We start from the raw sequence: 13255 nt of genomic DNA, 5'->3' as shown, positions 1-13255 counted from the left end.
AAGAAATTAGCTGTGTTTTTCTATTCCTGGATAACCCCTTTCACGTCCTCCTCTGACCCTCTCACTTGGTTGTATGTTACTCTCTAGGGTCATTTATTATCCATGCAGAGAATCTCCAATCATGAACTGGCAGCCATCACTAATAAAGGGGCAATTCCGTGCCTCTTTTCATTACTTTAAATGAGATCTAGAACTAGTCATAACCCTTCAATGTCATGCCAGGCTTGTTAGATTATACGTTATTGTTGTGGCTTAAATCATCAAGGTTAGTTAAACAGTTGAATTAAAAGTCACAGCTAAAAACATAGAAGATGCTTCTTAACATTAGCCAATGCAGCAAACTATAGAAAAAGAAAGCTAAAAACTATTGTCCATGGCTAAAACCAAGTACAATGTATTTAATTAAAGTAAAGAACAATACAGGAATTCATGTTTTTGTCCAAGCTAAAACAGCATTGTCTAACTGCCTTTTATTATCAAGAAGGACTATACATGCTGTGTTTTGTGCAATGTTTTTAGTTTACTTGTGTATGTAGGTGGAAGGTACGCCTTGCAGACGCGATTTATTATGTACCATTTGAAAGCAATCACCCACTGCATGGCAATGGCTGTGTTGCTCATTCAATCCACCCAAGTCATCCTCTAACTACCGACATCATGCAGCTCCGGATGGTCTATTTTTAGATCCCTTTCTTAACCTTTTCAGGCACATTGTTTTTCTGTGAAGTTCCACAGATGTTTACTGAAGCAGAACTTGTGACAAGTTTATTTGGAAGTTAGTTTAGTGTGTTGTCTATCAGACATTAACGCAAGTTGCTGTCTAGATGTAAAATTTATACAACCAAATATGGACTGAATACAAGGTTAGTTTTCATGTAATAAAACTAAATGGTGAGGAAAGTGTTTTGTATTGAGCTTGGACTATAGGGGCCCTTTAGGATATAATGTTAGCTAGGGATTGACAACATTAAATTACTGGTTGACATACCTTTAAAGGAGAAAGTTTGCAAAGAAAATAGATTTAGCATTTTTTAATGGCGAGTATGTCAGAATTCCTAGAGAATCATCTTAATGTGCGCCATCTTGCTCTGCCCAGCCCAAAACTGTTTAGCAACAGATGCTATAGGAAGCAGGTGACACATATCTATATGTAAGGTGTCCCTGTCATGACATGTCCTAGAGACAATATAACTGACAGTTATGTATTACTTTTGCCTCCTTTACAGCTGGTTTTATGATCATAACATATGTTTTTTTTTTCTGTACAGCCACCAATAGTCCAAAAGGTATGGCCAGGGGTTCGCTACGCCTTAAGTCCGCCACGCCTATCTCCTTTCCTTCACTGTTGGGACTGCTGTGTGATTTACACACATGTCCCAGCACATGCACCCTACATTGCTCCTACGTGCCACCGGTGTGGACACGCTATATGCTGTTGTCACTAGAGGCAGAGAGCTTGCCCACGCTCTGCCTCTAACAAAGAATCTGGAGCGAGCGTTAGCCTGCCCAGTAAACTCATTGGCAACGGGAAGGAGCGATGGGACCTGTGTGTCAATCACATAGTGGTCCCAGTGCTGAACAAAAGGACATAGACGTGTCAGCCTTGGGGCATAGAGAACTCTGGGCAACGACTATCCGACTGTTGCTGGCTGTACAAAAAAGCATATTTTATGATCATAAAACAATCTATAAAGGAGGCAAAAGCAATGGTAGATTGCTATAATAAACGCAAATGACAGTTGCGCTTTAAAATGTAGCATCTGTTAGACAAGTGGTCTCCAAACTGCGGCCCTTCAGATGTTACTAAACTACAGCACCCAGCTGGCCTGGACAACCAGCGACTGTCCAGGCATGCTGAGAGTTGTTGTTTTCAATATCTGGGGGGCCACAGTTTGAAGACCACAATGTTAGGCTAGGTTCACATCAGCATTGAGTGTTGTTCAGAAAAGCTCCATTCGATGAGTCCACCAAAATTACGGGACTTGAGTGGAGGAAAAAAAAATCTACAAGCAGTCATTTTTTCTTCTCTTAATTCCTGTGAAACAACTGATACCCAATGGAAACCCAACGGACCCCATTCCAAGTCAATGGGACACGTTGGATTCAGTTGGTGTCCGTTGTGCAACAGGCTGTACAAGTCCGTTGTTGTCACTAGAATGGACTCTGCAATGGAGCTCCCCCCAAATAGAGCTCAACACTAATCTGAACTTAGCATTACACACCAATATAACAACCGAATAGGCTATGAAAAGACAAACAGACAACTCGTGAATTTATAGACTTCTGGCAATTGTTTGATTATAGGGGGAAATATTGTAGGGAAAATACTTTACGGCAGAAAATATAAAATTTCGGCATCTTTAAGACAAGATGTAGATTGTAAAACACATATTGCATTTGTTTGGGCTGTCTATTTAAGTCATAACGTTTCCTAATGCAGCAGATAGAGGATAGTAACACAGGGTTCAAGACTTGTTTTGCCACCTAATCAGATGACACACATCTCATTGTGACATTGTTGTTAAACCTCTAGCCCGGCTTTCAGGTAGAGCAAATGTATAGGTTTACAATACACGTCACAACTGATCCCCTGAAGAGGAGGGGTGGAGGGGAAACATTTCAAGCTGTTCTGTTATTAACACCTGGGTAAATATTGTTGTGAAAACTTCCATCCATACATCTGTCATAACATATACTCTAGTATGCAGATTACTGGCCTGCTTCATATTCTGACTTACATTAGTGAATAAATCTAGCCTTATTTCAATGATTTCCTGAATACTATAAAACAGTGCATTCAAGGTAACACTGTGCAATATTTCACTCCACAGCATGGGAGCTTAGGCACTGTTCACATCAGCATTAAATTGTTACTGCCATTTAACCCCTTAAGGACCGAGCCCTTTTTCACCTTAAGGACCGGAGCGTTTTTTGCAATTCTGACCACTGTCACTTTAAACATTAATAACTCTGGAATGCTTTTAGTTATCATTCTGATTCCGAGATTGTTTTTTCGTGACATATTCTACTTTAACTTATTGGTAAAATTTTATGGTAACTTGCATCCTTTCTTGGTGAAAAATCACCAAATTTGATGAAAAAAATGAAAATTTTGCATTTTTCTAACTTTGAAGCTCTCTGCTTGTAAGGAAAATGGATAGTCAAAATATATTTTTTTTGGGTTCACATATACAATATGTCTACTTTATGTTTGCATCATAAAATTTATGAGTTTTTACTTTTGGAAGACACCAGAGGGCTTCAAAGTTCAGCAGCAATTTTGACATTTTTCACAAAATTTTCAAACTCGCTATTTTTCATGGACCAGTTCACGTTTGAAGTGGATTTGAAGGGTCTTCAGATTAGAAATACCCCATAAAAGACCCCATTATAAAAACTACACCCCCCAAAGTATTCAAAATGACATTCAGTAAGTGTATTAACCCTTTAGGTGTTTCACAGGAATAGCAGCAAAGTGAAGGAGAAAATTCAAAATCTTCATTTTTTACACTCGCATTTTCTTGTAGACCCAATTTTTGAATTTTTGAAAGGGGTAAAAAGGAGAATATTTTTACTTGTATTTGAAACCCAATTTCTCTTGAGTAAGCACATACCTCATATGTCTATGTTAATTGTTCAGCGGGCGCAGTAGAGGGCTCAGAAGGGAAGGAGCGTCAAATGGCTTTTGGGGGGCATGTCACCTTTAGGAAGCCCCTATGGTGCCTGAACAGCAAAAAAACACACATGGCATACCATTTTGGAAACTAGACTCCTCAGGGAACGTAACAAGGGGTAAAGTGAACCTTAATACCCCACAGGTGTTTCACGACTTTAGCATATGTAAAAAAATATATATTTTTTTTACCTAAAATGCTTGGTTTCCCAAAAATTTTACATTTTTAAAAAGTGTAATAGCAGAAAATACCCCCCAAAATTTGAAACCCAATTTCTCCCGATTCAGAAAACACCCCATATGGGGGTGAAAATTGCTCTGCTGGCGCACTACAGGTCTCAGAAGAGAAGGAGTCACATTTGGCTTTTTGAAAGCAAATTTTGCTCTGGGGGCATGCCGCATTTAGGAAGCCCCTATGGTGCCAGAACAGCAAAAAAAAAAAACACATGGCATACCATTTTGGAAACTAGACCCCTCGGGGAACGTAACAAGGGGTAATGTGAACCTTAATACCCTACAGGTGTTTCATGACTTTTGCATATGTGAACATTTTTTATTTTTTTTACCTAAAATGCTTGGTTTCCCAAAATTTTTACATTTTTAAAAAGGGTAATAGCAGAAAACACCCCCCAAAATTTGAAGCCCAATTTCTCCCGATTCAGAAAACACCCCATATGGGGGTGAAAAGTGCTCTGCTGGCGCACTACAGGTCTCAGAAGAGAAGGAGTCACGTTTGGCTTTTTGAAAGCAAATTTTGCTCTGGGGGCATGCCGCATTTAGGAAGCCCCTATGGTGCCAGGACAGCAAAAAAAAAAAACACATGGCATACCATTTTGGAAACTAGACCCCTCGGGGAACGTAACAAGGGGTTAAGTGAACCTTTATACCCCACAGGTGTTTTATGACTTTTGTATATGTAAAAAAAAAAATTTTTTTTACCTAAAATGCTTGTTTTCCCAAAAATTTTACTTTTTTAAAAAGGGTAATAGCAAAAAATACCCCACAAAATTTGAAGCCCACTTTCTCCCGAGTACGGCGATACCCCATATGTGACCCTTAACTGTTGCCTTGAAATACGACAGGGCTCCAAAGTGAGAGTGCCATGCGCATTTGAGGCCTAAATTAGGGATTGCATAGGGGTGGACATAGGGGTATTCTACGCCAGTGATTCCCAAACAGGGGGCCTCCAGCTGTTGTAAAACTCCCAGCATGCCTGGACAGTCAGTGGCTATCTGGCAATACTGGGAGTAGTTGTTTTGCAACAGCTGGAGGCTCCGTTCTGGAAACAGTTGCGTACCAGACGTTTTTCATTTTTATTGGGGAGGGGAGGGGGGCTGTGTAGGGGTATGTGTATATGTAGTGTTTTTTACTTTTTATTTTATTTTGTGTTAGTGTAGTGTAGTGTTTTTAGGGTACAGTCGCATGGGCGGGGGGTTCTGAGTAGTTTCTCGCTGGCAGTTTGAGCTGCGACAGAAAATTTGCCGCAGCTCAAACTTGCAGCCGGATACTTACTGTAATCCTCCGCCCATGTGAGTGTACCCTGTACATTCACATTGGGGGGGGAAACATCCAGCTGTTGCAAAACTACAACTCCCAGGATGTACGGTCTATCAGTGCATGCTGGGAGTTGTAGTTTTGCAACAGCTGGAGACACACAGGTTGTGAAACACCGAGTTTGGTAACAAACTCAGTGTTTTGCAACCAGTGTGCCTTCAGCTGTTGCAAAAGCTACAACCCCCAGCATGTACGGACAGCGGAAGGGCATGCTGGGTCTTGTAGTTATGCAACAGCCGGAGGCATACTACATTGGCTGGGGATGCTGGGGATTGTAGTTATGCAACAGCTGGAGACACACTGGTTTACTACTTAACTCAGTGTGCCTTCAGCTGTTGCAAAACTACAACTCTCAGCAGTCACCGACAGCCAACGGGCATGCTGGGAGTTGTAGTTATGCAACCACCAGATGCACCACTACAACTCCCAGCATGCACTTTAGCTGATTGTGCAAGCTGGGAGTTGTAGTTACACAACAGCTGAAGGTACACTTTTACATAGAAAGAATGTGCCTTCAGCTGTTGCAAAACTACAAGTCCCAGCATGCCCATAAGGGCATGCTGGGAGTTGTGGTGGTCTGCCTCCTGCTGTTGCATAACTACAGCTCCCAGCATGCCCTTGTTGCATGCTGGGAGCTGTTGCTAAGCAACAGCAGGAGGCTGTCACTCACCTCCAACGATCCAGCAGCACAGGTCAGTCCCTCGTCGTCTCCGCCGCGGCCGTCGCTCCTGGGGCCCCGATCCCAACAGGGACACCGGGGATCGGGGTTCCCAGCACCGGGGGTCGTCTTCCCGCCTGGAAGAGGGGCGGAGCGGGTTGCGGGAGTGACACCCGCAGCAGGCACCCTGATTGGTCGGCCGGTAATCCGGCCGACGAATCAGGGCGATCGTGAGGTGGCACCAGTGCCACCTCACCCCTGCTGGCAATGGCTGTTCGGGGCCGTCTCTGACGGCCCTGATCAGCCAGTAATTCCGGGTCATCGGGTCACTGGAGACCCGATTGACCCGGAATCTGCCGCAGATCGCTGGACTGAATTGTCCAGCGATCTGCGGCAATCGCCGACATGGGGGGACATAATGACCCCCCTGGGCGATATGCCGGGATGCCTGCTGAACGATTTCAGCAGGCATCCGGCTCCGGCTCCCCTCCGGCTAGCGGTGGGGGCCGGAAATGCTCAGGGCGTATCCATACGCCCTCGGTCCTTAAGGACTTGGAAACGGGGGCGTATGGATACGCCCTATGTCCTTAAGGGGTTAAATAAACATTGCAAACGTTGCAACATTGTAATATATCATAATGGACAAACATTTTTCTCCTGTTCTCATGCTTCCCTCTCTTCTCTTCTGCTATTGTTAAAATCATCTCGGAAAATCGGCTCAGCTTTGTCCTGTGTTTGCAAGACAATCAATACAAGTCTATGAAGGAGGGAGGACGAAGCAATGCCTACCTGCTCTGGGGTAACTACAATTATAGATAAAGCCTGCAGAGCAGAAATGAGATTAAAAAAAAATACCATATACAAGTTATATAATGGCCAAAAATAGTGCTGCTCCTAATCTACATACAAAGGACAACTTATTTTGAAATGTCACCTGAAACAACAAGTACGCTTTAAGGCTTCTCTTTAGAACAGATGTATAAAACTTATGCTAAATTTATTTTTGAATAGATGTGCACTATCTTAAGGAATGTATCACCTGGACTAGGAACCTGTTCTAGTGAGAAATATCCTTTAGGTTTTAAAAATGTCAACTTCAAGTTTGATTCAACTTCACCTTATTTCTGCATGAACAGAGGGCCCCCATTCCTGAAATATTGTTTGGGCATGACAAGAATCTGCAGACTAAACTGCAACTTGGCTGATGGACTACATGGAACTACGTGGCTACAGGATCTAGCCATGAATGAATGAGAACATGTTAAAAGGATTAAGCAAAACAGACATTAAAGTTGTTGAGATTTGTAATTTCCTAAAGAGAAAAGAGTCACTGTTTGCATAATACATAATAATAGTGCCCATTTATACTACCACACTGCCTTCTCTTTATATTTTGCAACCCTGTACAGAGGTGGTCACAATCAGGCTTACAATCTCTTTTCGTTATATCAGACATACATATGCTAAGGTATAATTTTCACAGGAAGTCAACTAAAGTTTTAGTATTTTTTGGGGTGTGGGAAGAGACCAGACAACCCAAAAGAACCCTATACAAACAAAGGGAGAACGTATAAACTGCAGGTGATATCCTTGGTTAGATTAAACCCAGAAGTCCAGTGCTGTAAGACAACAATGTTCACCACAAAGCCACTATGCTACCCTCTCTGAAAAATCTATCCTTCTCTATATGATCCATGATGGAATTCTTATTTTGTGGCATTTTGATCACCCTTTTCCCTTTTTACTGCATAGAGTAGTAGAGCAGAACCTATGGTGGACCAGAATTGGTAGGCGGATAACAAGTTTGAACAGAGCATTAGAAAAACATTTACAACTCAAAATAAATCATGTGAAATCTCCAAGAAAAGATTAGAAGCCAAGTCAACTATACAACTAAGAATTTAACATAACTTTCAATGAACTGACAAACTATTCAGCCCCCAGCACATTTTTCAAATTTTGTTCCAACAGATTCTCAACTTGAAATGTTCTGACAGATGATCTTTTTGGCATCTGTTGAAATTTTTTTTTTCTCTGACCAGATCACTATATCAAGTCAAAAGAAGGATTTCATATGTATTCCGTTCAGGGTAAAATAAATCACATAATAATTGAAAACAATTGCAGACACAGATGTCAGGAATCTATTGTTGGTGATGACTACACTGACATTTGAAAGAATAACATTTTGAAATATAATCCATTCACACTACAGTGTAGCTCCACTTTTTACACATTTCATTATACGGACGCAAATATATATATATATTTTTTTCCATAAGAATTTCCTAATATAATACAATGCTCTGATTAGGAAACCATAGTCACCCCAGTATACTGAATGAGTTTCCTATTTCCTATAGACTGCTGGCTGCATTATACAGCAACCATCATGAAATAGCCTTCCCCACTCAGCTACACCAGCTTTATTGAGGGGCACCAGCTTCTTAATAATGTCAGCGCCTTTGTGGCAGCCCATGTTGCAGCCCAAGAGATGTACGCCAGCTCAGAGTTGGTGTAGATTTCTACTAGAATTTGTGCAAACATTTGTGTTTTTTTTTAAACCTTAAAGCTGGCATAAATGATTGATAAATACCCAAGCCCCCCCCCCAGCATTTGCTCATTTTGCACACTGTTTCTAGCATTTTAGTCCTATCTGCATGAACAGTAGATCTCGGCATGCAGAAAATAGATGGAATGTAAGGACTTTTAGCTATTTTTGTCACATCCCTCCTCATGTCTGCTTTTGTTAATATAAATATCCCCTGGGCTCGACTGTTAAGAGTATCAGTCAAACAAAGAGATGCAAGTTTCTATGAAGAGTATGAAGCCCAGTGATCGGCTTTGAGAGATCCCCTTCCGAGCTGCTGTAAAAAAGATGGGGGAGATTAATCAAAACCTGTGTTAAGGGAAAGAGATGTAGTCAACCATAGCAACCAATTAAATTGATTCTATCATTTTTTTAAGACCTGATTGGTTGCTATGGGCAATGGCCTCACTCTTCCTCTACACAGATTTTGATAAATCTCCCCCAATGTGCGTAAATATCAGAAATTACATTTATGTCTTTTATAGGTCTTACTCTGCCATTAATGGTGGATCAGTTCTGGAAAAAAAATTATGAAAATAGCCTAGAATTATTCCTGGTGTTGCTTCCTGGTGTTGGTGTAGCAACCAATCACATATCAGCTTTCATTTTACCAGAGCTCCTTAATATATAAAATCTGAGTGGTGTTAGGTTATTATAGGCCAAATCAGACAGTTTTGGTCTTCAGATTGGTAAATCGTGGCCAATGTTCTGTTAAAAAGTGCTGATAGGTCAGAGAGGTCTAGTTGTTCTATTAGGCAGGTCATAAGAGATACTTTCTGACCAGTATCAAATATAGCCTTACATGTCTTCAAAAGACCACCTACTTGAGAAGACCACCCTCTTATCCAGCATGACAATGTTTCATTGCATGATACTTTATAAAATGTGGCCTTGTTCTTTGAGAAGTCCACCCCTGCCCTTGAAGACCACATTGACCTGACTCTTACAAACTGAAAATAAGAGATATAAGTTTAGGGTGGTTTTTAGTAGGATGTCAGTGTATGGCCAGTTATGCAATATTTTTCCTACTACTACATCTTTATATAAGTTTGTAATGCCACGCTGACAATTAGATTTTATGACCTGTAAATTAATAACACATGATGTATAAATGTCACCAAGCAGGACTGCCCGTCATAGTATGTGCTTTAGAATATTTTTAGCTTTGCACTTTTGAAAGTGACCTTGCATATTATACAATTACAGTGTCCCCATTTCAGCTTAATTTATGATTTTTTTTTTATTGACAGGTATCTGCCATTCATACTATGTCTAAGATCGTCATCCTAGTCAGAGTCCACAAACAGTACCAGTCACACATAAAACCATAGTAATGAATACATTGTAGTGCATTACAGCTATTCTTATCACTATTTAGAGAATATATAAATGTATGCACTCACCATTAGGCATGTGACGATGATCACAAACGTGCTGAGGAAGATAACAATAGTGTAAAATCCTTCTTTGGTCCATATCTTATCAGCCTCGTGTTGTCCCTGCAGAACATTTTTCTTCAAAATAAAGAAAAGAACAGAGATATATATTTATTGAAGGAGCTAAGAGAAATGTTTGTGGCATTCAGTGAAATAGCCAGAACTGTATGCACCGCACAGGAGCAGGGGCAGGGAGTGAGATCTGATAGACGTGAGGTAAAAATTCTCTTTAATGCTAAAATAATCTTCCTACACATGTAATATGGTCAGCTCCAACTAAAGCAAACACTGTAAATGTTTTTCTTGGAAATCACCTGTCCCATCAAGTAGGAGGGTGCAGTGTTCACCTGTGTGCAGAGGAAAGAGTTAACTGTAATCTTTCGGCTTTTCGACCCCTCCCCTGTACTCCCACACACTTTGTGATTTTCATATGACCCTTCCCATCTCCCCGCAGGTGGAAACACTTTCTCAGAATGAATTGTTAGGCACAAAGGTTGCATCGAGCTGTTATTATGTTCTCTACGTGTTCTATCCACATGGTGTTACTTGTGGTTCACAAACACTGCAACTGCCTGACAGTGTCATTCTAGAGAGTCAGGGAAATATGAATGGGAGACGTGTCCACCTCAAAATACGGAGCACAGTTTATGAACACTGATCACTAAATATTTCTTATTTCACCCCTGAGAATGCAGCCTGGGTCAACATTCAGAGGTCTGTCTATAGAATCTATATAAAGCACTAAGTAACTTTGTAAAGTATTATAAACAATGCTATTATCATTACATACCGTACATAATCTATAGAAACTGAAAAACACATTAGAGAATATTATCCCCAGAAACAAATAATGTGATCCGCCATCATCTCCGATGATCAGAACAGAACCTTATTGGCCCTACTGTGACTTTGCCCATTAGTATGTCAAAGCCAGGGTCCCTTCAAGGGTCCTTTGTACGAGTCCAATCAGGCGTTCGACTGTAGGGGTGCTGAAGACGCAGTCATACATGGTTCCTGATGCCTACAGGGCTCTGAACATCCCCTGACACAGGCAGCAGTTGAATGAATGGCACATCATAGGTGGGGATCTAGACAGATTTTACACTAAGTTCCCTAGCAACAAGTTAAAGGAGTAGTCCAGTGGTGATTCAGTGGTGAGCAACTTATCCCCTATCCTAAGGATAGGGGATAAGTTGCAGATCGCGGGGGGTCCGACCCCTGGGGCCCCCCGCGATCTCCTGTACGGAGCCCCGACAGCCCGCTGGAAGGGGGCGTGTCGACCTCCGCACGAGGCGGCGGCCGACGCGCCCCCTCAATACAACTCTATGGCAGAGCCGAAGCGCTGCCTTCGGCAATCTCCGGCTCTGCCATTGAGATGTATTGAGGGGGCGTGTCGGCCGCCGCCTCGTGCGGGGGTCGACACCCGCTATCTCGGCGGAGAGCCGGGGCCCCGTACAGAGAGATCGCAGGGGGCCCCAGCGGTCGAACCCCCCGCGATCTCAAACTTATCCCCTATCCTTAGGATAGGGGATAAGTTTTTCACCACTGGACTACCCCTTTAAACATCTAAGTCCAACCATGTAAAAATGTGTTTATAAATGTAAACTGCTATTTTTACTGTCTTCTCTACATCTCTTCTGTCTGTTTCAGCTTTAGGATATGTTCACACTACAGAATTTCTGTGCAGAGAAACTTCACTCGGAAATTTCAGTGCAGCAGCCTCCCTTTGTTTTCAATGGGATTCTGCTACATTGTGCACATTGCTGATATTCCAAACTCTGCCTAAAGAATGATCATGTTCTTTCTTTCCACAGAATCCACTTGGATATACATTGCTAACAATGGAGATGTGCATGTCTGAAAGGTCCTAGCGGCGATTCAGTCAACGTGTGAACATACAAAGGAGTACTACTGCAAAGGATTTTTTTATACAAACATGCCCAGGCTGCCAAAAAACTAAACAAACTATAATTTCCTCTTAATCGGTCCTCGTAGCCTCTTTAATTCTTCTTCTGTAATCCAGTCTACGGTGAACTTTACTTCCTGTGTTGGGGTCCAATACGTCACATTGCCTGTTAGCCAATTACTGGATGCCACAGTGTCCTACCTCGGCCAATGATTGACTGAGAAGCACTCTAATGTATTGACCCCCAGCACAGAAAGTAAGAGCATGGCAGAAAATGGAAGCAGTGATACCGATGGCTATGGGGACATAGAGAGAGGTGATCACCCACTTTTCCCATTTACCAAAATAAAAAATAAATACATTTTTTTGCTACTTTTGATATTTGCACTGAAGCTACAAACACACACAGATTCTGTGAAGAGGATACAGCCACACTCCCTGAGGAAGCACAAGCTTGAAACATGTGTATTGGGAGTCGGCATATCTGGTCTGTATGGTGGAGTTTATATATTTACATCTGGTCTACCTACCAAGTGTGCAGCCACACCCCCTGAGGAAGCAGAAGTTTGAAACACGTATAGGGGGTGGGCATTTCTGGACTGCATGGCGGAATTTATATCTATATGTCATATTAATATGTTCTGAATGTTGTTGTTGTATTCCTTTTTTAAATTCTAATAAGAACAGAATTTGTTCTGGAGATTTTTGGCCAGCTTCTATTAGTGTGTAGGGGATCCCAAGGAGCTGCACTGTCAATAGCTCTGTATAATGCATCCACTATTTAATAGTCTCAGATTACTTCTATGTATGTATTCCAGATATTAAAGATGTCTATACACATTAGGGGGGAGATTTATCAAAGTGTCAGAAGAGAAGAAGAATTGAAGTGATTTGCCCATGTCACTGCTCTAAACCACACTGTCACCCCTGTACACCCTTCTGTCACCCTTTCAAGCTACCTACAGTAGGGTCCTGCCTATAAGGGCCAAGCTACCTTCAGGAGGGTCCTACCTACAGGGGCCAAGCTATCTACCTACTGGGGCCAAGCTACCTACAGGGGGTTCTACATGCAGGGGGCAAGATTCCTACAGGAGGGTCCTACCTACAGGGGCCAAGCTATCTACAGGGGGTTCTACATACAGGGGGCAAGATACCTACAGGGAGCTTCTACTTAGAGGAAGCCTATCCCATACTGAGGAAAGCTATGTACTGGGGAAACTACGTACAGGAGACACCAGCATACTGGGGGAACTTACCTACTGTGGGTTCCAGCTTACTAAGGGAACCTACATACAATGGGGGAACTTACCTAATGGGAGAACCTACCTACTGGAGTAACCTATTTATCCAATGGGGTGGGGGGCTACCTATTCCTTCCTAAATTCCCTACCCCTCCCCACCAACCTATTTTATTGTGTGTGGCACCAAATGTGGAATT

General features: G+C 42.0%; 1 protein-coding gene across 2 annotated transcripts in view; it reads right to left on the bottom strand.

Moving 5' to 3' along the window:
- Positions 1-13255, bottom strand: part of PTPRR (protein tyrosine phosphatase receptor type R) — a 182217-nt gene that overhangs the window by 78089 nt on the left and 90873 nt on the right. For both annotated transcript variants that reach the window (XM_056574125.1, XM_056574126.1), the window contains exon 6: positions 9879-9989. In XM_056574125.1, the coding sequence (XP_056430100.1) occupies positions 9879-9989 (111 nt within the window). The remainder of the gene's footprint in view (positions 1-9878; positions 9990-13255) is intronic.

The sequence above is a fragment of the Hyla sarda genome, chromosome 4 (assembly GCF_029499605.1).
Source record: "Hyla sarda isolate aHylSar1 chromosome 4, aHylSar1.hap1, whole genome shotgun sequence".
NCBI lineage: Eukaryota > Metazoa > Chordata > Amphibia > Anura > Hylidae > Hyla > Hyla sarda.
This window is presented reverse-complemented; position numbering and strand designations above follow the sequence as displayed.